The sequence below is a fragment of the Sorex fumeus genome, unplaced genomic scaffold, assembly GCF_029834395.1.
Source record: "Sorex fumeus unplaced genomic scaffold, SorFum_2.1 ptg000001l, whole genome shotgun sequence".
Classification (NCBI taxonomy): domain Eukaryota; kingdom Metazoa; phylum Chordata; class Mammalia; order Eulipotyphla; family Soricidae; genus Sorex; species Sorex fumeus.
In genome coordinates this window covers 1,601,100-1,626,764 of record NW_026606058.1, presented here as the reverse complement: position 1 = coordinate 1,626,764, position 25,665 = coordinate 1,601,100, and the positions used below count along the sequence as shown (strand labels likewise).

Below are 25,665 nucleotides of genomic sequence, written 5' to 3'. Positions count from 1 at the left end.
ATTCTTTTTTTCCCTTTCTTTCTTTCGGATGGGTCCACTCCTGGTGGGCTCAGGGGATCATACGTGGTGGTGCCAGGGACTGAATGTGGGTCAGTCAGGTGCAAAGCAAGTGCCTCCCCACTGTACTACTCTCTGGCCCCTCAACGTCAAATTAACTGACCTGTACAATCTTTTAGTTTTCGAGGAATATTATTCGATATGCCAAACACAGTAACAACTGTCACAATGGAGACGTTCCTGGGCCCGCTTGAGCAAACCGATGAACAACGGGAGGACAGTGACAGTGATATTACACTGACTGCAATCTGTGACATTATTTTCCTTTTTCAATCCTTTCTCTTTTCTGGGGAGGCTGGGGGCCCACACTCAGGGTCGCTCAGGGGCTCCTACCAGCTAGTGCTCATCAGCTATTGTTCCTTGTGACGTATAACCCCGCCCACCCATCAGCCACTCAGTTGCATCTTTTTATTGCTTATTTTCCTTTCTGTTCTGGTCAGAAATTCCATTAGAAAGCTGAACCGAAAAGGGCTGCGTGAAAGCACCCTTGCTGACGTTCCTTTCAAACGCGTGCCCGTCCCTCCCTTCCCTCCCGCCTGGCTCCTTCACTGGAGCTTTAATGCAGAGGGATGCGAAGAAGGGGAGGTGCACACTTGGCTCCCAGGCTCAATAGGAACGGCCAATAGTGGACAAAACTTCTAGAAGGGCCTGAGAAATAGCACAGCGGGGAAGGAGTCAACGTGGGTTTGATCCCTGAGCACAGAGTCGGGAGTAAGCCCTGAGCACTGCTGGGTGTAGCCCCAAAACAAGCAAAAAAATTTTTTTTAAAAAAGGAAGGCTGGGGCAATAGCACAGCGGGTCGGGCGTTTGCCTTGCACGTGGCCGACCAGGGTTCGATTCCCAGCATCCCATATGGTCCCCTGAGCACCACCAGGAGTAATTCCTGAGTGCAGAGCCAGGAGTAACCCCTGTGCATAGCTGGGTGTGACCCAAAAGGCCAAAAAAAAAAATCTAAAATCTAACAGGGTCTGGCAAGGGAATGGGACCTGGAACCCCCAAACCAGCATGGCCCCACCAGCGCTGCCATCTTCACAGGGGCCTGAGTTTGAATCAAGGTGCAAACAGGTTTGTACACACTTGTACAAACAAGGTACGAGTACACAGGGGTTTGCACTCGCACACGGCACAAACGGGGCTGGCAAGGGACCAGAGAGCTAGTATAAGAGATAAGGTGATGCCTTGCATAGGGTTGGCATCCTCTGATCCCCTGTGTCACACATGGTCTCATACATCACCAGGAGTGACCCTGAGCACAGAGCCAGCACGAGCCCTACGACCCGACATCCTGCCTCCTCCAACAAAGTAAATCTAGTTCAGGGGTCCAGCAGATGCCACATAAGCATGATGTCCTGGCTTTCAGTCCCAGCACTGCCAGAGGAGGAGAGAGAAGGAAAGGGAGAAGAGAAGGAAGGGAAAGGAGGCAGAGGAAGTCGGGGGGTGGGGGGATGGGGTGAGGGGTGGGGGACTGACAGAAATAAAATGCTTGTAGGGTTTCCTAAGTTTCCTTAATATAGATACTGACTTCCCTAATCGTACTCCTGCACATTCTCTAGCTTAGGACAGCTCAAAAGAGTTCATGTGTGGACATCAAGAGTCACTGCCTAGAGCACACTCCTATGACTGCGCAGTCAGCACTGGGCCCCTACAAGAGCTCTTTTCTTTTTTCCCTTTTTCTTTCTGGCTTTGTGGGTTACACCTGGGGATGCGTGGGGGTTACTTCTGGCTCTGCACTCAAGAATTACTCCTGGAGATGCTCAAGGGGCCACGTGGGAAGCCAGGGATCGAACCTGGGTGGGCCGTGTGCAAGGCAAGTGTCCCACCTGCTGTACTATTGCTCCAGGCTCACCAGAGCTCTTTCCATCCGACAGGGCAGAGGCTCATGTCCGCAAAAACTCGAACTCCTGTTTTCCCTCGATGTGGCAATCATCATTCCACTTTCTCTATGTTACTATTTTAGATACCCTCATTACCTTGTTTATAAGTAGTTCCACTCTATTATAATTTCCTTCCTTCCGCCCGCCCTCCCTCCCTCCCTCCCTCCATTTATATCTACCCTTCTTCTAGAAACTTAGTTCATCGGGACCAGAGCAATAGTACAGCAGGTAGAGTATTTGCCTTGCATGTGGCCGACGGGGTTCAATCCCTGGCACCGCACAGGGACCATCCCCCGAGCTCCGCCCCCCAAAAATAAGTTCTAGGGCTGGCTGCTTCCCATCTCTACACATACTCTGAGGCTGTGGTTGGAGCACGGGTTCATACCGAGACATGGAAGAGCTGATGAGAAGGACTGGAAGGAAGAATGAGATTTGACAGCCTAATCAGTGGCTGAATAAATAGCAATACTCCTACATTAACATAAAAACAAAATTTAAAAAAAAGAATGAGATTTAGGGGCTGGAGCAATGGCACAGCGGGGAGGGCGTTTGCCTTGCACGCGGCCGACCTGGGTTCGATTCCCAGCATCCCATAGGGTCCCCCAGTATTGCCAGGATTAATTCCTGAGTACAGAGCCAGGAGTAACCCCTGTGCATCACCGGGTGTGACCCAAAAAGAAAAAAAAAAGAGATTTGATTAGAGGTTTTTAGTTTGGTTTGGTTTTGGGGTCACATCTGCCCAGTGCTCCAGTTCTACTCTGGCTCTGCACTCAGGAATCACTCCTGGTGGCAGCGAGGCTTAAGGGACCCTATTCAGTGCCAGTGATCAAACTGGGTCTGCTGCCTGCAAGGCAAGCATCTTATCCTCTGCACTCCCTCTGGCCTCTGAGGCAGTTTTATATTATTTTATTATCAGTATCCTCACCTATAAAATGAGGACAATAATCCTTTACCCCTATTATTGTCAATAGTTGGCTTGAGAAGCAAATAAGCAAAACAGGAAGGCATTTTTTTGAGCCATAAAGTCATCATTTAATTATTATTGGCTAAACTGAAGTTGATTTAGATTGCTGAAAGGGAACAGAACCAGAATTCAAATCTATGTACACTGATTCCAAAGCCTGTGCTCCTAAAGTGTCGTATCTCCAGGATACGACCGTGTGGACATCACCAGAAGTGAATTACAAGAATGTAAGGCGCTGAGACTAAGGGGCCAGGAACAGGCTCAGCAAGAGAAGCACTTTCTTTGCTTGGGTAACGCTCTCGGTTCAATCCCCAGCACCACAAGACAGAAAGAAACAACTCATTAAGAGGCCGCATAACAACACATATTATACCATCCGGTTACATGGTTAGGACATGGCTAATACCGGAATTCCTACCTGAATATCCTCATTTACAGCTAGGTTTTTTTGGGATTTTATTTTTATAAAGTTGTTCACAATATTTGATTACATTTAATATTTGAAACCCAATCCCACAACCATTACACCTTCCCAACACCATATTTTCAATGTTTCCATTCCAAACTCCAAACCTTGCCCCAAAGCAGAAACGAAGTGATTTATTTTGTATTGCGTGTTATGAATAATCCACTAAAAAAGATCCAAAAAAGGTTTCTTAGAGGAAAGTGTGTGAAGATTGTTGTAATTCACCAGGAGTCACTAAGCCCTTCTATACGGGATTAGTAACATGTTAAAGATTGAACTGTGTGTGTGTGTGTGTGTGTGTGCGTGCGTGTGCACGCTCACGCCCGTATTTGTATAAATATATTTCCCCCTAAGATTGCCTTCGTTCTACTTTAAACTCCATCAAATGTGGGGTGTTACTCTTGGTATATCAATGATGTAAAGTATGAGATGTCATGCAGCTGCAAATGCGGCCACACAGTCCAGGAATACATTCACTCAGGGATGAGGCTCATTCAAGCGTGTGGAGAGTGGCATGAGCATGGTAGTGATTTAAGTTCCGGAGGGTTTCCGGCAGGAGTGGCTCTGCTGGGGCGAGGAGGAGAACTCACCCACTCCCCTCCAGGTTGCCCTGGATGAAACAGCCTGGCACAGGGTCTGGAGGACTGTCTATGGCACATCATATATAGCTAGTTTCTTTATAGGAATGTATCAGTTCAAAAGTATTCCTCCTCCTGCATTATTTATTTACTTTTGCTTTTTGGGTCACATCCGGCGATGCTCAGAGATTACTCCTGGCTCTGCACTCAGGAATCACTCCTGGTGGTGCTCGGGGGACCATATGGGATGCTGGCGATAGAATCTGGGTTGGCCGCATGCAAGGCAAATCCTCTACCCGCTGTACTATCACTCTGGCCCTATTTCATTAAAATATGTGTTAATAACTAGGGGCACAGTTACAGTACAGAGGGTAGGGCACTGCCTTGCATTTGGCCAACCCGGGTTCAATACCCTGGTTCACTGAGCCCTGCCAAGAGTGATCCCCAAGAATAGAGCCAGGAGTAACCCCTGAACAACACCAGTATGACCCAAAACCAAAAAAAAAAAAATTACTTTGGGGGACTGGACTTGCTGTAGCAAGGAAGGCACTTGCCTTGAACATTGCCAACCTGGGTTCAATTTCAGGCACTCCATAGGGTCCCCTTACGTCCTCCTAGGAATGAACCCTTTGCACAGAGCCACGGGTTAAGACGTAAGCACTGCTGGTATGGCCCAGAAACAAACAAAAAATATTACCTTGGGGGCCCGGGCAGATAGTTCAAAGGGCTGGAGGGCACTGAGACGCAAAGTTAGAACCCAAGCACTGTTCCAAGTACCATTATGACTGGGCACTGACACATCCCTGGCCCAAGCATTGAACCACTGGGCCCGCACAAAGCCAAGTGGTACCAGGAATGTCCCCTGAGCACTGTTGCGGAGCCCCTCCAGAGAAAACCATCTTTGGGCAATGAAACTAGTCCAAGTAGTAGAGTGCAGGCCAAGCTCAGAGACCCGAGTCCCGTTCCAAGCACCACACTGCCCCCTTAACATGGCCTCCTTTGGCGCCTATAGAAAAAGATCTTGAGCTCAAGAAGGTAGGGTTGATAGGTTGATAGTACAGCTGGTAGGGTGTCTGCCGTGCACGCAGTCAACCTGGACCTCGTCCCCTAAGCACTGCCAAGAGTGATCCCTGAGCGAAGAGCTAGGATTAGCTCCTGTGCATCGCTGGGTATGGCTCAAAACAAAACCAAAAGAATGGAAGTCAGCAGCTGAGCATACGTTTCACGTGCATGTGAGCCTGTGGCTCAATCCCTACTAGCCAACACACACAAAATTCTTTAATTAACTGTTACATTAAACCATACTGAGGTCTGGGAGAGGTTGGATAGACAGTACAGTGGGGAGGGCAGCAGGTTGGTCATATGCAAGGCAAATGTCATACCCACTGTACTATTTCTCTGGCCCCAAGACCCGTCTTTTTAAATATCCTTTAGTAAAAGCTTCATTTATAATTAAAAACAAAAAATCAAAAAAAATAAAGTTGTAATCAATAATTTTCTTTACAGAAGTTTTACACTCTTCCTCTTTCTTTTTATTCTGTGGCCATACTCAGCAGTACTCAGGCCTTTCTCCTGACTCCTCGGCAGGCTCAGGGGACCATACGGTGTGCCAGGGATTGAACCCAAGTCAGTCATGTGCAAATAAAGCACCCTACCCTTATATCACTCCAGCCCAACACATTCAATTCTTGGGTTTGTTTCTTTAGTGGAGCCGAGGGGTTGAGGGAGCACTTCTTATTGCAAAAGAAGTCTGTTCTGATCTAGTCATGCCCCTTGCTTTATATGGCAGACATGGCTGTTTTTACGATGGAATGGCAGTGCTGAGGAGGGCAACAGAGATCCTGAGGCTGCTGGCACACTAACAGATTATATTATTAGGTCATATATGACCATCTCATATTACAGGTGACTCTCTGCATGATTCTCTCTCCTAACATGCTCTTATTTACCAGATACCGGGTGCTCTGGTATGGTGGCCAACAGCCGTGACAGAGGGCATTCCTGTCTTAGAATGCTTTGGCTGCTCCACTGTTTAAGCCGGCACTGACCCAGGTTTCTGAAGCGATCCTTCACTAACTTAAGATGGTTTCAGAGAGGGGCTGGAGAGACAGTGTAGGGCTTAAGGCCCTCACACTGCACGCAGCACCCCATATGGCCCACTGACCCAAGTTCAGAGGCAGAAGCGAGCCCTAAGAATCATCACGTAGAACAAAAAACTCCCCATAACCCCCCCCCACCACCACCAATTTTAATATACTATGGTTGGTGAGACAGTACAGTGGGTAAGGCTCTTGCTTTACACGCAGGCGACCCAGACCGAGGTCTGCACTCAGGGATCAGAGCTTAGGGGACAGAACTCAGATTCAATCCACAGCATCCCATATGGTCGGTCCCCTAAACGCCACCAGGAGTGATCCCTTAGCACAGAGCCAGAAGTAATTTCTGAGCATCACTAGGTGCCGCTCAAAAACAAAAATACAAATTTTCTTTTTTTAATACAAAGAACTAAAAGTATACTCAAAATTAAAAACCATTACTGACAGACAGCAGTACTATACAAAGGAATCATCAGGATATTGCAAGTTAAAGACTTCCATTCAGACTGGTTTATCCTACCTACAGGGTCAAAAAATACAAATACAGCTGAAGAGCGAACTCGAAGGGTTGGGGTGCACACAGGAGGCCTGCTGCAATCCCCAAACCACACGATCCCCACGCACCACTAGGAGGGGACCTTGAACAACAAAACAGACCAATATATCTGTGCTAGTGTCTGGCCTGTGGAAGTCAGAAAGGGGTTCCTACAGTCCAGATAACTGTTTATGTTCTGACTGTGCATGTGTGCACCAATCACAAATATGAAAAAATACAAAGAAATACCATTAAACAGGGGCAAAAATCTTCTAGCACTTTGGAAAATGTACAAAAATGCATAACAGGTCTGAATATAAGCATTTCCAATTACATATTTCATGGAGAAGGCAAGATTTCAGGAAGACATTTTTAAAAATGCAAAATGCAAAATACACACAAAAAAGAACAGTCAGAAAACAGAGCCAGAGAAGTATGATCAGGAGAGGTAAAAGGTGAATTTAGAAGAGAAAGACACAGAAGCAATAATCAATAAGCTTTGAAAGGGGAACCAAGAGTTCCTGAAAGAAAAGTGAATATTATACTCAATAATTTGGGCCAAACATCCATGGAATCTCTCTAAGCATGTACAACTGTAACAGTTCTTACTTGTGGGTATAAAGGAAAACCAAAATTCTAAATTTTCTAAGTTTCTACCTCCCAGAACAGTAATATTTTACTTACTTCACCAGAGCAGCTGCTTCAGGAAGTACGTCAGCAAATGACTCACGGAATATGATTGCATTTTTCCTTTTACAGTTCTGTATGACATCATTGGCAAGGTAAAAGAGATTCAAACGATGAGGGTAGGCAGCTAGAGACAACAAAAGACAATATATAAAACCAAGTAAGTCAATTTATATTTGCTTCAACTTATTCCAAATACAACGTTTTCAAACTGTGTAAATGCAATTATGTGCACGAGGGGTGGTTGCACAGACAAATAAATCCTAGATCATGGGACTGAGCCTAATGTCCGGAACCGGGACGGGTTTAGATGTTTCTGTTCCAGTTACTTCTCAAGTACATTTCTACTTCACTTCATAGATGCTTGACATCAAAAGTTAACTCTCGGGGCTGGAGCAACAGTACAGCAGGGAAAATGCTTTGCCTTGCATGTGGCCAACCTGGACTATCTCCAACACCCAATCAGGTCGCCAGAGCCCTGCCAGAAGTGGTCCCTGAGTACAGAGTCAGGAGTAAACACAGAACTGCCAGGTGTGGCTCCCAAGCAAACTTGAGGTTAACCCTGGAGCAACTAAAATAAAAATGTTATCCCAAACAATTTTGAAAGAGAAAAAAAAACGAGCTAAATAAGCTAAACTTATTATAAACACACCAGGGTTAGCGGAAAGAACAAGGATTTCAGAATCCAATGGGAATGTGGGTGAGTCAAACTGTTTACCCTCCTCTAATTATCGAAAATAGTCTATTCATCAAATAGTTCTGATATCATTCATGAACCTAAGCTCCCTCATCTCTGGATTCAACTAAAGATGTAGGCGGTGGGGCACCGAAATCACACCAAGAAGGATTAAAACCACATAAACTGATCTCTTAAAACTGGTCCCATGGGGCTGGAGCGGTAGCACAGCGGGTAGGGTGTTTGCCTTACACAAGGCTGACCCAGGTTCGATTCCCAGCATCCCATAGGGTCCCATGAGTCCCGCCAGGAGTCATTCCTGAGTGCAGAGCCAGGAGTAGTCCCTGTGCATTGCTGGTGTGAACAAAACAACAACAACAACAACATCTAAAAAGGTCCATGGTCACATGCCCTAAAGCTGCATCTTTCCTAACTGGCTCCAAGCTATTTCAGATTTTTCACCATTCAAGTCAAGGCCCACATACTTTCTTACTCTTGATAATCTTTCGTGCTTTTCACAATGAAAGCAGAAATCATGGGGCCAGAGAGATAGTACAATGGGTACAGCATATGCCTTGCACAGAGCCAGAAACAAGCCTTGTCAGGGGTGACCCCAAAACAAAACAACAACAACAAAGAAGAAGTCATTATCTGAAATATTAAGTTCTCTCAAAAATGTATTTAAACCAATCCAGATCAACTTGAGTAAAAATTCTGAGACTGACTCTAACTTAGCTCCAATGTAACACCATAACTTTAAGACTTCTTATACTTCTTTTTTCTTTCTCTCTGGGCCACACCTGTGCTAGCTACGTGCAAGGCAAGTGCCCTACCCATTGGACTGTCGCTCCGGCTCCGTATTTTTGTACTTAAAACATGTAACCTAGGGACTGGATAGTACAGCAGGAGAATCTGGGTTTGATCCTCAACACCCCAAAAGATACCTAAAGCGACACCAGGAGTGATCCCTGAGCACAGAGCCAGGAATAAGTCTTGAACACTGCCAAAACCAACCACTATGTAAATATTATCAACTTTCTCATATCGAATCTGTGGATTTCACACTCCTTGCCACACATTACTCTTCTTTGATGAGCCGGACCCCACCTTCTCTTCCCATCTCTACTTTCAAAGGTTCACATTCATTAATTCTACAGACCTTGATTTCTCTCTCAGAATCATCCTTTTCTATGATAACCCATCCTGAACAATCTTCAATGCTTTCTACTTATCTATAGGGGAAAAAATCTAAACTGTATTGTCCGTATCAGACTCAGGTCCTGTTGTTCTTCTGCAGTAGCAGCAATGGAATCAAGGGCTCACATACGACTGAAAGCACTTTCCACCGTGAGAGTGCCCTCCTCGGATCCCTATCCTATCTCTACTTTCCCAAGGAATCATCCAAGCCACCCCATTGCCATTTCTCTTCAAGGCAAACCCTCCCTCGCCACCACAGCGAAGACGTGATGAGGGACGAGGGCTCAAAGAACTGGAGCACATGCCTTGCATGCTGGAGCCCTGGGTTCAATTCCCACCCAATGATTCCCCCAGGAACAGTCCCAGCAATGCAGGGTACGGCCCCAAAAACAAAACCAAAAAAATATTCAGAGGAATGAAAGAAGCTGGATGAAGCAGTTTGGAAAGATACAAACTGGCAGTGGTTGAAGAAGGTCCAATGTGAGCACTTCTCGGTCCTTCAAGTAACCTGGTTCTTGCTTACCTGGGAAGGTCTGTGTTAGCCCACTCTCCCCTGAAAGTTCTTGCTCACTCTACTTTTCTGAGTGTCACCTGTGACACTGAAACAGCCTTTTCTTTCCTCAACTCTCCGCTTAGGGCTTGCTTTCCTCGAGGCTTCCCAGGATGTCCCAGATGCTACCTTTGTGCCGCTGAACTCACACCTGCCATCCCTACCACACCGTGTAGCTCTCCCTGTATCTGTGTGAGAGGGACGTTTCCTGAAGGCTGGGATTCTGGCTGAGATTCTGATTATCATTTAAATATCTGATGAAGTCAAACTTTTCTAGGAAGGAAGAGAAAAAGCACAGTGAAAAAGTTATGAGTAAAAGCACCGGGAAATGAGCTGTTCTGAAGAGATTTCAGCTAGAATGTGCCATTTAACACATGCATACACAGCACTTTCTGTGCAGCTGGCATTCTTTTGAGGGCGCCACCGTCACGGTGACTGACACGCTCAGAACAACCTCTGACTCTGGCACTGTTCACCATCCACACCGAATCAGAAAGCAGATTCTGGAGATTCAGTCAGTCACTGATGAAGCACGGCCTTGAAGCCGACAGCTTGGGCTCCAGAGTTCTTTCTACTGCTGCTTTCATTTACTGGTGCCACAGATCAAACACAGGACCTAATGGAGCTAATACACGCGCAGCAGGTGTTCTGCCACAGAACCACGGCCAAGTCCATGTTCGTAACTACTATTAATATATTTGGCTTGGGGCCACACCCGGCTGTGCTGAGGGCTAACTCCCGGCTCTGTGCTCAGAGATCCCTCCTTCCAGGAGGGGCTTGGGAGATCATATGTGGTGCCAGGGATCAAACTTAAATCAGCTGCATGCAATATAAACACCCTACCCACTGAGCTACTACTCTGGTCCCAGAAAAACCATGATTTAATCCCCAGCACCTCATATGGTCCCCCAGGCACAGCTCAGAGTGATCAGTAGTTGGGTATGGTCCCCCCCCCCTTTTTTTTAATTACCATTTACTCTGCAGGTAACAGGAAGTCACAAGAAGCTTTATACAGAAGGGTATTTTAGGAAATGCCACTGTCACTGTCCTCCCGTTGTTCATCAATTTGCTCGAGTGGGCCCAGTAATGTCTTTTCATTTTGAGGCTTGTTGTTACTGTGTTTGGCATATCGAATACATCACTGGTAGCTTGCCAGGCTTTGCCACGCGGGCGAGATACTCTCGGTAGCTTGTCAAGCTCTCCGAGAGGGGCGGAGGAATAGAACCCGGCTCGGCCGGGCTGGCTGCGAGCAAGGCAAATGCCCTACCACTGTGCTATCGCTCCAGCCCAGGAAATGCCACAAATAATAGAAATAATTTTAAAAATCAAATACTATAAAGAATAGACAAATCTAGAAGATAATATGCAGGCCAACCAACTCCAGTCCTACGAACAAACCAGTGGTGTAAAATGGAGAATTAAGAGACTTAAGGAACATAGAAATATGATTACTAATTAGTATGCCTGGAGTGAAATAGGTTTGAGCTTTCAGCTCTAAATGACGCTTTGTTTAATCTTCTCACCTTGAGGCCACACCTAGGAGTGCTCAGGGATCAAACCCAGATCTCCAATATGCAAAGCATGCACTCAGCCCACTAAACTATCACTCCAGTCCCACTGTTCTTTGGTTTTGAGGCCTGATGGGCTAAGGCAACCAACGGGATGCGGAGAATCAAACACCAATGCTGCATACAAGGCAAATAGTACAGCACCCTACTTGCTGTACTATCACTCCAATAAAGATTTCCCCCCCCTTTTTGGGTCACACCCGGCAATACACAGGGGCTACTCCTGGCTCTTTACTCAGGACTTACTCCTGGCGGTGCTCCGGGGACCATATGGGATGCTGGGAATCGAACCTGGGCTGGCCACATGCAAGGCAAACACCCTCCCCACTGTGCTATTGCTCCAGCCCCCAGATTTTTTTTTTAAACAAAAACATCTCAGTAAGTTCTGGATAAAATTAAAATTTACTGAAAAAGAAATTAAGAAATCATTTATTAAGTAAAACACAGGGATCAGAGCGATAGTACAGCAGGCAGGGCACTTGCCTTATAAGAACCTGACCTGAGTTCATCCCTGTGTGTACCCAAATTGTCCCCTGGACACCACTTGGAGTAATTTCTGAGTGCAAAGCAAGGAGTAACCCCTGAGCACTGCTGTGTGTGCCCCCTTAATAAACAAAACAGCAAATACAGAATGAGCTTTCATATCAGAAAATCTATAAGAGAGCCTAAAAAAGGTAAAGTATGGAATCTGCCCCCCCCCGCACTCCCCTGTCAGCGTCTATATTTTTTTCACTTTTATTTTTTTATAGTCATACGAGATACACAGTTACAAAGCTATTCATGATCAGATTTCAGTCATATAATGATACAACATGAATTATTTTTTAACAGTACTGATCTCAATTTGATTTTGGTTTGCTCAGGAGACTGTGGTGTAGAAAACCAAACTGGTGTCAGCTGACTACAAGGCAAGTGCCTTCATCCCTGTACCACTCTTCTGATCCCTGACCTTTTTTTTTTTTTATAAATATTTTAGGTTTGGGAGGCCACACCAGAGGTACTCAGGTCTTACATCTTCCTCTATGCATTCCTGATAGTGCTCAGGGGACCACACGCAGTATCAAGATTTGAGCTGGGATTGGCCAAAACAAGTGCCTGAACCCAGAACACAGATGCACAGATAGATCCCGTGTGTGTGTGTGTGTGTGTGTGTGTGTGTGTGTGTGTGTCTTTGTTTGTTGGGTGATACCAGGGATCAAACCCAGAACTGGGGTCAGAGAGATCTGATCCTCCGAGACTGACAGGAGTGACTCCTGAGTGAAAGCTAGGAGTAACCCCTGAGCACTTCCAGGTATAAACCCCAAACAAAAAAAAACACCCAGGACCTTACACCAGCAAAACAAATGACTACCACTGAGCTAAGTCCTGATTCCTGATTTCTATGTTGATTTTTCTTTCCTTCATTTGCTTTATTCTGATCATCTGCCGCCTCCATAACATACTTTATAGAAATACAATCATATCTGTCCCAAACGATTGATCCCTGAACACTATTTCGGTCTATTCCTCCTTCAAGTCCAGACATGAGCGAGTCTCCAGTTGCCGCACCAGTACCTGCCCCAGGATATCGAACCTCTATACTCGACTGTCACGTCCTAGGCTCCTACCAGTCTTTATTCTCAGGAGGCCACATCTCTTCCTGAATCAAAAGTAACTCTTTTCAGACACCCTGACTCCTTCCTTTCACAGAAGCAAAGTCACACAGAGAGTACATGCCTACTACCACTGGGACCTGGTCTGACCTGCAGGACTGCCAATCTGCAAGTGGGCCAGGGCCGCAAACATACCAAAATGAGTGACTGAACATGCAGCAACATCAAAATCTATCTGGGGGCCAGAATGAGAGTTCCCCAGGCTGAGTATAGGCTCTCCATGGCAGTGGGCTGGGTACAAGTCCCAGGTCCACGATAGCGCTGGGCTTCACAGGGAGAGACCCCCAACTAGGAGCACGAGCCACTGTTGGGTCTGGCCCCAAAAAGGCAGTAAGTAAATAGCAATTAAAAGAAAAGCCTAGAAGTAATAATGAAATCTGATACCTAATACCTAGATTGCGGGGTTTTGTTCTGCTTTTTTTTTTTCTTTTGTATTTGGCCATACCCAACAGCTCTCAGAACTTACTGCTGGCTCTGCGCTCAGGAATCATTCCTAACAGTGCTCAGGGAAGCATAGGGGATGCTGGGGACCAAACCCAGGTCAGTCACACGCAAACCAAATGCCCTACGTGCTGTGCTATCACTCAGGTCCTAGATCTTTTTAAGTCAAATGAGGGCCTCTAGGGCACTGGCTGGTTCAAAGCCAGGGAAAGAAAGCACAAGAGTTAAAAACATCTCCTCCCAGAAAGTAAAAAGAGTTCAAGGAATTGCTGGTTAAAGGACAGAGTTACTATGCTCGAAAAATCTAACCTGGGGGCTAGAGAGGGGGTGCAGTGGATGGGCAAGTGCCCAGGACTGACCGCCCCAACACACAAGCCCTGAGCACAGGCTGCAGTGGCTTTTCACTCCCACCCCCAATACCAAAATGTGACCTTTCATCAAATACATGCAATGGACAATTAAGTCAAGACAGTGGGCTGGAAAGTTAGTACAGAGGGCAGGGTGCTTGCCTTGCACATAGCCTGAGCCAGGTTCCATCCCTGGTACCCCATATGGTCCCCCAATCTCCTCCAAGAGTGATCCCGAAGGGCAGAGTCAGGAGTGAGCCCTGAGAGCTGCCAGGTGTGGCCCAAACGCCAAAACAAAACAAAAAGTCAAGATCATGAAAAGCGAAGAGAGCCCGAAGAACAACTTTCAGGTATAGGAAAACTAGAGAAAACTACAGCTAACCATACCAAGTTCCCTGGGCCTTCAGAGACCATTATTGGACCAAGTCAAGATTCAACAAGGATCCTGGGTACTCAATGGCAGAGCCCAAGTCTGGTGCAGGCGCATGTTACACAAGTTGCGATTCGCTGAATTTTGTAGCCCTGACATTCTCAAGCTCACTGCAGGGCTAAGAGTGTCCTTCCATGGGGCCACAGAGATAAGCACAGCAAGTAGGGTGTTTGCCTTGCACACAGCAGAGCTGGGTTGGAGCCCCAGCACGACACAGGCTCCCCGCCCCGCCCGGAGGGATCCCTGAGCGCAGAGCACAGCCAGGTGTGGCCTGACAGCCCCACCCCCACACCACCCTAAAAGACAAGTCAAGAGTCAGCGGCACCCTCTTGAAATGGTCCAGGGAGAGCCATTTGCATGCGGACACTAGCATGTGTGGCGTAGGTCTGTGTGCATGAGGGTGAGTGAAGAGACAGGCCCTGTCAAACCTCAACACCGAAAGAATCGGAGTGAAAGGTACACACACGCTTCACAATATTCTCAATTTTAAGTTTGAAATGACTTGAAACAAGAAATAATCACCACACGCCTGAACTATTTTTCAGCTTCTATTTGGTATTCTTGGGCCGGAGCGACAGTACTGTGGGTAAAGTTTGCACATGGTCGACCCAGGTTCAATCTCCAACACCCGGTATGTTTCCCCAAGCACTTTCAGAAGAAATGCCTGAGTGCGGAGCCAGGAGTAACCACTTAGCATCACTGGGGGTGTGGGTGTAGTCTAAAAACAAACAAAAATGGAGGTAGAACAGGGGCTGGAAAGACAGTACAGCGGGTAAGGCACTTGCTTGGTGTGTGGCCAATCCAGGGTCAATCCCAGGTCAACCCCACATGGTTCTCCCACTTTGATCCCCCTAGGAGCTATCCCTGAGTACAAAGTCAGGGTTAAACCCTGAGCACTGCTAGGTGTGGAAGAAAAAAAAAGCACAAAAATCAAACAAAAACACAAGAGGTATATGATCGAATTTGGAAGCCTTGAAGAACAAGATTTCCATGTACCATCCTCCCCATGACAAAATCCTGGCACCAAAAGTTCCCCATCGCTGCTAAGTAAAACCCTAGTGGCTCTGGACAATCACTCTGGTGGTCTCAAGCACCTCCATGGCCACACACTGCCTAGGAGTGCCCCCTGAAAAATAATAAATAAAAGATTAATTCGGGTTATTATCCATAAAGTAACTTCTGGCTTTAATAGCTCATAATGAAGGTAGTACAACACGTAACCTTTTTTCAAAGACTCGTTATCTTCTCTTAAAAAGAAAAACTTTGGGGACTGGTGCGATAGTACAGCAGGTAGGGCGTTTGCCTTGCCCGCAGCCAACCCGGGTTTAATTCCCAGCATCCCATATGGTGCCCCGAGCACCGCCAGGAGTAATTCCTGAGTGCAGAGCCAGGAGTAAGCCCCGTGAATTGCTGGGTGTGACCCCCCCCCAAAAAAAAAAGACTTTGGTGTATTGTCCACCGTGGAGATTCACCAGTATCAACCTGAGGTGTGTAATTTCTTTCGTTTAATCTAGGGTGCATTTTGAGATTCAACCCGAGGTGTGTACTCTTGGCCTTATCCTATCTGGAGAAGCCGCTATCGTTTCTCTCCCCCACCTCCCTCTAAATAAAAATATTTTATATTTCACACAAAAATAAAAAAGATAAACCCTGGGACCAGAGAGACCGTGTATGAGTTAAGGCACTTCTTACACACAAGGGTTGCAGGGAGGGGAGCGGGATGCCGTGGGGTGCGGGGGAGAGACAGAGATAGAGAGAGAGTGAGAGCGAGTCAGAGAGACACAGTGAGAGAAAGGGAGGGAGAAGGAGAGACTGATTATAATCTACTTTTACAAAGCCCTTAACTGGGACAGGAGTGTAAGTTCACAGATACAGAACACACTCTGCACGTGTGTGAGATGTTTACAGAACACACTCTACATATTTAAGATGCTTCAAGGCCCTGGGTTCAATCCACGGCATTCTTTTCCCACACACACAAATTACATGATCTTGGTACCTACTGTAAAAGAAGGAAAAAGAAATTAAGTGCCCCAAATTCCCTTTTGAAGAGACAGCCCTGTTGAAGCTGTGAAACAACCTACTAGTTCAGAGATAAAAGACAGGAGTCTCTGGAACTGTACGTGCTGTTCCCGATAACCAAGTCTAGTATTTAACATCACATACTCCACGAGTAAAACACAAAAAATACACAGTACAGAAATTACAGATCTACGAGCTGCAGGTTACTGAAGGTCACATCATTTCTGCACTTAACTTATAAGAACTCACCCATAAATACTGTAAAGTACTCAATCGAGTTTAAAAGCAAAAACAAAGTTAGGCAATGTTCAGGGGTAAAGACGAGTTAATTTCAGAAACAACTGGAGCCCATGGAGAAACAACGGCCAGCGGGTCGGAGCGGAAGCACAATGGGCAGGGCACCTGACTTACACAGTTGACTGATGAGCTGAGTTCAGTCCCCAGTACCACATCTAGTCCCTCAAGCCTCACCAGGAGTGATCCCTGAGCACCAAGGGTGTGACCCCAAATTAACAACAACAAGATACTAATGAAAAAGTATAAACAATAATAATAGTTTAAAATTCTTTAAAAACCAAGAAATAAAATAACCGTCAATTCTGAATTTTCTGGAGCTTCAAAACCTTCAAATGATTACATCCTGAATGATCATTCCATAAATCTTACCCTACCATTAGAACATACATCGATCTAGGTATTTCTAGACCATGTTGTTCACTTTAAAAAATCATTAATTATATATATATATACATATATCTACACACACATACCTATTATATATATATATATATATATGCACACAAAGCTCAACCTTTAAGAACATGTTAGGGCTTAATGGCTCCAGGGTGAAATACAACAATCTCCACACACTTTCCTTTAAGGAAAATTTTCTGGATCATTTTTAGTGGATCATTCATAACAAGCAATACAAAATCAATTATTTAGATCCTGCTTTGGGGGCAGAGTTGGGGATTGGGGTGAAAACATTAAAAAGATGGTGGTGGGGAAGATGTAATGATGGTGGGATTGATGTTGGAATATTAAATGTAATAAATTGTGAACCAGTTTATAATTTTTTTTTTTGCTTTTTTGGGTAATACCCAACAATGCACAGGGGTTCTTCCTGACTCTGCACTCAGGAATTACTCCTGGCGGTGCTCGGGGAGATCATATACGATGCTGGGAATCAAACCCACGTTGGCCACGTGCAAGGCAAATGCCGTATCTGCTGTGCTATTGCTCCAGCCCTATAAAAAATTTTAAAAAATAATTAGTATCATAATTAGTGAACCTTTTGTTTGGGGGCCACACCTGGCGATGCTCAGAGATCACTCCTGGCAGTGCTCAGAGGACCATGAGAGACCAGGGATTGACCCAGGTTGGCCCTGTGTAAGCCAAGCACCGTATTTGCTATACTAAACAGCCCCCCAAATGCTGAATAATTGTATGTATGTATGTATGTATTTATTTATTTATGCTTTTTGGGTCATATCCAGCAATGCACAGGGGTTACTCCTAGTTCATGCACTCAGAAATTACTCCTGGCAGTGCTTGAGGGACCATATGTGTGCCCAGCATGCGGATGACCTCAAGTCATCTCCCTACGTACCACTGAGACAGTTCAGTCACAACCCTAGGCTGAAGCAAAAGGCTGAACTACAGGCTGGGACTGAGAATCACCAGGACTAGTCTTGTAACTACAAACCCCACTGGGAGGTCCATCCCACCCACCCCCAAATAAACAATCTGAAAGTTTCAAAGTATAGTCTCATCATTCATAAAGGAGATGATTTAGACGTTCCTTAAATAATTTGACATGATTCAAATACTGTTATATACAATTATCTAGAAACATACTAAACCCAAACATCCCCTAATTCAACATGGGAGATAACTCAGTATTACCAATGCTCTGTAAAGAGCAATAAATAAATAAATAGAGCCCAAATACCCACCAATTAGGAAGCTGGTTTAGTGAAATTCTTAAGATTAATGCAATTACTAATAAAATAGAGTCAGAGTGACAGAACAGCAGGAAGAAAGCTTGCCCTGAATGCGGCCAGTCTAGATTCAAACCCCAGCATCATCTATGGTCTCCCAAGCCTTGCAGTCATTCCTGAGCACTTCAGGATGTGGTTCAAAAGCCAAAAAATGAAAAAAGAGAAGAAACACACTCAAAATTGCAATAAAATAAACCAAGATTTTTTCGTGGCTGTGCCAGAATGCGCTTAACCACTGAGCCCCATTCCTGGCCCAACGTAAACAGATTTAGTCAAGGAAGTGACCTGATCTGCACAATGTCAAGTGTAAGAGACTGAGAGGAGAAAATGACGCACAAATAAAGATATCTGTGTGTGTGGGTTGGAAGAATATTATTGCTTTCATTTCTGTTGTTCTTATTGTTTTGGGGCCTGAGCGATAGCATAGCGGGTAGGGCATTTGCCTTGCACGTGGCCGATCTGGGTTCGATTCCTCCTCTCGGAGAGCCTGGCAAGCTACCAAGAGTATACTGCCCGCAGGCAAAGCCCGGCAAGCTCCCCGTGGTGTATTCGATCTGCCAAAAACAGTAACAAATCTCACAATGGAGACCTTACTGGTGCCCGCTCACGCAAATCGATGAACAACAGGAGGACAGTGCTACAGTGCTTATTGTTTTTATTTGGGTTTTTGGGTCAGACCCAGCAGTGCTCAGGGCTTAATCACTCTACTATCTCTCCAGCAACTTTTTGTTGTTGTTTTGACCACACTCAGCTAAATCCACACATATAATGAAAGTGCTCTAACACGGAGTCACATCCCTAGCCTCAGAAGATTATTATTAGAATACTCAGACAACCCGATCCTATCTACGAATTCAATGCAACCCCTATTAAGATGGCAATGAGATTAAAAAACAAACAAACAAACAAACAAACAGAAATATCCTGGAAATGGATAGATGGGGGGGGAGGGGGGTGTTACTGTGCTTGCCCTGCACACAGCCAATCTGGGTTCAATCCCAGGCATCCCATAGCCCAGCAACGACTTCTGAGTACAGAGCAGGAGCAAATCCTGAGCATTGCTAGATAGCAAAGATCAAAGAACCACCAAAAAACCCCAAAGAGTCAAAGCAATTTTGAGAAAGAATAAAGCTGAAGATAACACACCCCCCAATTTCAGACCACATAATTAACTGGGGGTCGGAGAGAACGCTGGCCTTGCACACAGTTGACTGGGGTTCAATCCCTGTATCCCGAGTCCCACTAGGAGTGATTCCTGAACAGAAAGCCAGCAGGAAGTCCTGAGCATCACCAGCTGTGGTCCAAGAGCCTAAGAGTAGTAATAATAATAATGTAGTCTAGGAGTTTGGAGTACCTGGAATAGAATAAGGCAATACCACAGTAACAACAGTTGCTTCTCCCAATTTTCCTTCCCATCGTGGGGCCTGGAAGGTCAAAACCAGGTAAGGCCTTGCACAAAGCCACTCCGGTCCCCTGAGCACCACCAGGAGTAATTCCAGGAGTAAACTCGGGAGTAACACCTGAGCATCGCCAGGTATGGCCCCAAAACAAAAACAAAAACCCCAACCAAACAGTAGAGGCAGGAGAGCTAGGACAGGGTGAAAGCACTTGTGGTGCACACAACCCAGCCCTGTTCACTCCCAGTACCCCAAACAGTCCCCCAGCACTGACATGAGACACCCTTGAGCACAGCCAGGTGTGGCCCAAACACCCTCCCACCCCCACCAAAAGTCAACATGAGGAGAGAAAGTCACTCGACCGAATGAAGACACGGATGACAATAGTTTCTTCCTCTTCAAGTCTGGCTCATGAACACAGAAGGAAAGACTCGGGTTTTCCGTTACTGCAGTTCCGGGACTGCCTCACTCTGGTTTGTCCCCCAAATCAGGCAGTTTATATAGCCTCAGAAGAAAAACAGTTTTGGTTGGGGTTAACCTACATTGGGGTTACTTCTGGCTCTGTGCTCAGGAATTACTTCTGGCGATGCTTGGGGGACCATATGGGGTGCTGGGGATCGAACCCGGGTCAGTCGCGTGCAAGGCAAACACCCTACCTGCTGTACTAGTGCTCCAGCCCCAGAAAAACATTTTTTGTAAGTGGAATGTGACAGGGCCAGTGGGCCGTGGAAAGAGTTCAGTGGGCTGTGCCCATGCTTTACAGGCAGAAAGCCCCAACAACACGTGGTCCCCCAAGCACCACTGTAGATAGCAACCCCTCAACACAGAGCCCGGAGCGACAATCCTACCCCCAGTACCTCTGTACCTCTGGGTCTGACCCAAGGCAAAACAGTGGCAGGAAGAAGCTCACCAGAGATGGTTTAAAGGGCTGAGCAGGTGCTCAAGGCCCAACTCCAACACATCTCTTCATCATCCCCAGCACCCTTCATCTCCACCCTGCTGGGCACCACTGCAGGTGACTCATCCAGTGAGTTAACTCATCTTAGTTTTGTTTTGGGGTCACATTCCTTGAACCTACTCCTCACTCTGTCACCCCCAAACAAGAATAAGGTATTCAAGTAAATTTTGAGTGAGACCAGAGCAGGTAGACATAATTTAAATGGTTATACAATTATAAAGGAACATACTAAATCCAAATATCCCCTAATTCCAAATGAGAAATTACTCAGTATTAACAATCTTTCGTAAAGGGGGTCAAAAAAGAATTAGAACCTAAATGTCCACCAATTAGGAAGTTGATTCACTGAAACTCACAGGTTTAATGCAGCCACTAATAAAATGCAAGGAGAGCTGGAGCAATAGTACAACAGGTACGGCATTTGCCTTGCACACAGCCAACCAAGTATCCATCCCCCACATCTCATATGGTCTCCCCAAGCCCTGCCAGGAGTAATGCCTGAGCACTGAGCCAGGAATAAACCCTGAGCACCACTGGATGTGGCAAAAGAAAGGAAAAAAGACAATATGTGATCCCAGAGATTTGAACCGAGTCCAGCTGCATACAAGGCAGGTGCCATATCTCGCAAGTTACAAAGTGAAACAATTTTGTCTTGTGATTAACGGCTATTATTCTTTGTTTGGTTTTGGGGTCACACCTGGAGGTGCTCAGAGCTTTATTCCTGACTGTATACTCAGGGATCATTCCTGGTGGTGCCCAAGGGACCATATGCAGGGCCAGGATCCAAACAGGGTCAGCTGCTTCCAAGCTCCTTATCCCTGTACTAGCTCTCCGGGAATTTCTCATAGTACTGGGACCCAAGAAATATAATTGATGTAGATCACCCTATATTATATCTTATATACTCACCAGCGAGCACTGCCTGAGAACACCCCCGGAAAAAATGTTTTAGAATATGTATTTGGGGGGACTGGAGCGATAGCACAGTGGGTAGGGCGTTTGCCTTGCACACAGCCAACATGGCCAACACAAGTTCGATTCCCAGCACCCCATATGGTCCCGTGAGCACCGCCAGGAGCAATTCCTGAGTGCATGAGCCAGGAGTAACCCCTGAGCATCGCCGGGTGTGACCCAAAAAGAAAAAAAAAAAAGTATTTGGGGTGGGGGATATTTGGCCAGTCAGTGGGCAGTGCTCAGGGATCACTCACAGGGCCACAGAGGGTGTGGAAGGTGGGGGTCAGATGCACACAAGGCAAGCGTCCTTCCCGTTGTACTGCCTCTTGAACCCTTCCTACTTTTATTTTATTTGTTTTTCCCTTTTGCAGTAGCTGGGGTTCCACATTCTCTTCTGAAGCACACATATGGATTTGAGGCCTTGGGTTCAATTCCCAGAGCACTGGAATGAAACAAAGACTTTGGGAAGCAGGATGAGATCCTTGCGAGAGATATAACACATGATCTGCAGGCATGAGCAGCTGGCCAAGCCCACGTGACCCCAGCACTTCGGGAGAGGTGTCTGCTTCTCCGAGCTGGGCAGAGGCTGTGTGTGCCTTCCCTGCAAGCATACGGCCGATAACCCAGCCGACCCAATCCCATAAACAACTGATAACCCAATCCCATAAAGAACCTTACCCCAGCAGCTCTGCTGCCCAGGAACCCCTATGCTTCACAGCCCAGAATGCACCAGCGCCACAGAAGGATGTACGACCCCCAGTGCGACCACAGCCAGGAAACAACCGGGGCACCACATGCAAACCACGGACAGCAGCCCTCAGTGGGCACCACACTGGGCATCCCCCCTGCCTTGCATGTGGCTGACCCTGGTCCAACCCCCAACATGCCACATGGCCCCCCAAGCACTGTCAAGAGATACTCCGCAACACTGCCTGGCATTGCCCCAAATTTCCTTCCCAAAATCTGCAGATACGGATTTACATTTTTTCCCCACAACCTGCCGGGGAGCAGAGGGACATCAAAACTAAAATCTCCCATGGAGACAAGTGCTCTCCCACAGGGCTGATTCCACCCCTGGCCAGAGATTTCTTTTTATTTAACCACCTCACACACATTCCGCTTCTTATCCCCATTTATGTCAGTCACCTGTCAAACTTCTCAGCCATTATTTCTCCCAATGCTTTCTATACACACGCTCACCTTTTCGATGGAATATGTTAGAAATGCATTATTGGAACGCTCTTGCCACCCAACCCCTCAACATTACATGGGGAAAAGGCTTTAGGTTTTCAGTTCATTAGACTGAGCTTTTCCATATGCAGGGCCATTTCTAGTGTTTATCTTTGGTTCTTGCTTGTTTGTACTGGGGCCACACACGGCAGGGGGCCACCTGAGGTGCTGGTGATAGAACCTAGGCCTCTAACGCACAAGGCAAGTGCCCCATCCGCTGTACTGCCGCTCTGGCCCTATTTTGGTTAGGGCGTGTCATGTACATTAACTATTATTAATGACTGAAAATTAAATGGAGACAATAATGAAGTTCTCCTAGCATCTTATACTTTATAACCTGCTACATAAAACAAAATGTGAGCTGATGCTTAGCCACCTTGAAACCAGGTATCATTTCCTTTTCCTGTATTAGTTTAACTTTTTTGTTGTTGTTTTTGGGTCACCCCCAGATGCCCTAAGAGCCTACTCCTGGCGGTGCCAAGAGACCAGATGGGGTGTTGGGGATTGAACCCAGGTTGGCTGAGTGTAAGATAAGTGCCTATCCACCATACTACTGGCCCACACCCCACAAATCTTTTTTCCTGACCTAGTCCCCCTCCTCTGGGCTGGAGCGACAGCACAGCGGGTAGGGCATTTGCCTTGCACACAGCCAGCCGGCCAAGCCAGGTTCGATTCCTCCGCCCCTCTCGGAGAGCCCGGCAAGCTACCGAGAGTATCTCGCCCGCACGGCAGAGCCTGGCAAGCTCCCCGTGAGGTTTTCGATATGCCAAACATAGTAACAACAAGTCTCATGATGGAGACATTACTGGGCCCGCTTGAGAAAATCGATGAACAGGAGACAGTGACAGTAACAGTCCCCCTCCGATGAATCTTTTTTTTTTTTAAGCTGTGGCATGGTTGGGTTTGGGGAGCAGGGGCCTTCGTGTCATGCTCAGGGGTCCCAGGACCTGCTCGACTATACTCAGTTAAGAGCTGGGCAGTGCCAGTTGGACGGTTCCAGGTTCCGGCCCGAGGGTGCAGTGCTGTCTGGGCCCCGCTACTAGGGCCACCAAGATGGCACAACTGGGGAACATGCCAAGTTAGGAGCAAACTCAGGGCTCAGACACAGGCCAAACATGTGCTCCAGCCCTGTGTTCAGCTCATCTAAGGAATACTGACTAAACCAATCGCGTAACTAAAATAAGGATCACTCCTGTTGGTGCTCAGGAGACCAAATGGGATGCCGGCGATCCAGGCCTACTACAAGAGCCCTAACCACTGTACTTCACTCGACCCAACAAGGTTTTCCTTTTTTTTAAGGCAGATTTTGATACCTACCATTACTAAATCTGTTCCCCCTCTAACAGTGTAACTTTTACTAACGAATAGTAAATTAAATTCTCTTTCCCTGCTAGTGGGAACCAAGGACACACAGTGAAAGAAGATCACAGGAATGAGGGAGGAATGCAGGTTAGGATAAGATAAAGGCCACAACTTAAATCTGAACCTAACAAAATAACGTGCTTTTCTTTCTCTTTTTTGAATTTTTTAATTGAATCGCAGTGAAATACACAGTTACAAAATTGTTCCATTTGAGTTTGTTATATAATGTTCTAATGCCTATCCCTTCACCAGTGTACATTTTCCATCACCAGTGTTCCCAGTTTCCCTCCAGCCTCCTCCTTCCACTCTACCCCCATCTGTCTCTGCAGCAGGCAACTTTCTCCTCTTCTCTCTCTCTCTCTCTCTCTCTCTCTCTCTGGGGGGGCTGGTACGGTGCTGCCCAGGTCAACCTGCACCTGTGAGGCAAGTGCATCAGCAGCCCAATGGTGCCTTCAGGCTTCCTGATACCCCAAACTTGCGGCTGTGCCTCTGGCTGGACCCCAACAACTTGGGATCAAGTTCCCCAAGAAATTAAACGGTCAAAGTTAGGTATGTGGGAACCACCTCCGGCTCAGCCATACAAGCTCATTTATCGGCCTTGCTTCAGAGACCCATAGATGGATCTCGAAAGAGATCAAAAGCAGGCCATTTAAGCGCATTACCGGCCATGATTCAGAGATCACAAACGAATCTTGGAAGAGGGCAGCATGCCAGAGACGCCTCTGAACCCCAAATATTTAAAAGTTTTAGAATTCCAGGAATGCACGAGCACTTTTGTGGCCACGCGACACCTCATACTATTCATGGGAAGCAACACAAAACAAATTATTTAGCATCTACCTAAAGGGCAGGCTGGGGTGGTGTCGGGAAGATTCAAAGTAGTGGTGGCAGCAAGGTGTAATGGTGGTGGGATTGGAGTTGAAACATTGAATGCAAGCAATATTGTGAACAACTTTATGAAAATAAATTTTTTTTAAAGTTTTTTAAAAAAGTAGTGCGGAGTTCATGCCTGCTTCAATCGGCCTAATCAGTAGTTGAATAGACAGCAGTATTCCTACATTTAAAAAAAGGAAAGAAAGCAACTTGGGGGGGGGGAGGTGTCATACCCAGTGATGCTCAGGAGTTTTGCTCTCAGGATCTACTCCTGGCAGTACTGGGGAACCATATGGAGTGCCGGGGATCAAACCAGGGTTGCTCCATGCAAGGCAAATTCCCTACCCACTGTACTATCATTCCAGCCCCTCAAGTAACTTTCTATCTTAAAAAAAAAAAACCCAAAACAAAAACCCTTATGTTCCACAGCATAGATAAAACTGCTGACTTTTCCAAAAAGAGCAACTCGTGTTATTTTCACATCTCCTCAGTGTTCTAAAACTAGAATTGTAGGGAGCAGGTCCGCCTGAAAGCCCTACAGACACTAACTGATGAAAAACTTTTTTTATTTGTTTGTTTGTTTTGCTTTTTGGGTCATACCCAGCGATGCACAGGGCTTACTCCTGGCTCTGCACTCAGGAATTACTCCTGGCAGTGCTCAGGGGACCATATGGGAGGCTGGGAATCAAACCCGGGTTGGCTGCGTACAAGGCAAACGCCCTACCCACTGTGCTATCACAGATGAAAACCT

General features: G+C 46.4%; 1 protein-coding gene across 1 annotated transcript in view; it reads right to left on the bottom strand.

Annotated features, from left to right (window-relative positions):
* Window positions 1-25,665, bottom strand: part of RPRD2 (regulation of nuclear pre-mRNA domain containing 2) — a 68,086-nt gene that overhangs the window by 33,250 nt on the left and 9,171 nt on the right. Inside the window, 1 exon segment of the mRNA XM_056119198.1 lies at window positions 7,255-7,384. Coding sequence (XP_055975173.1) covers window positions 7,255-7,384 — 130 coding nt within the window.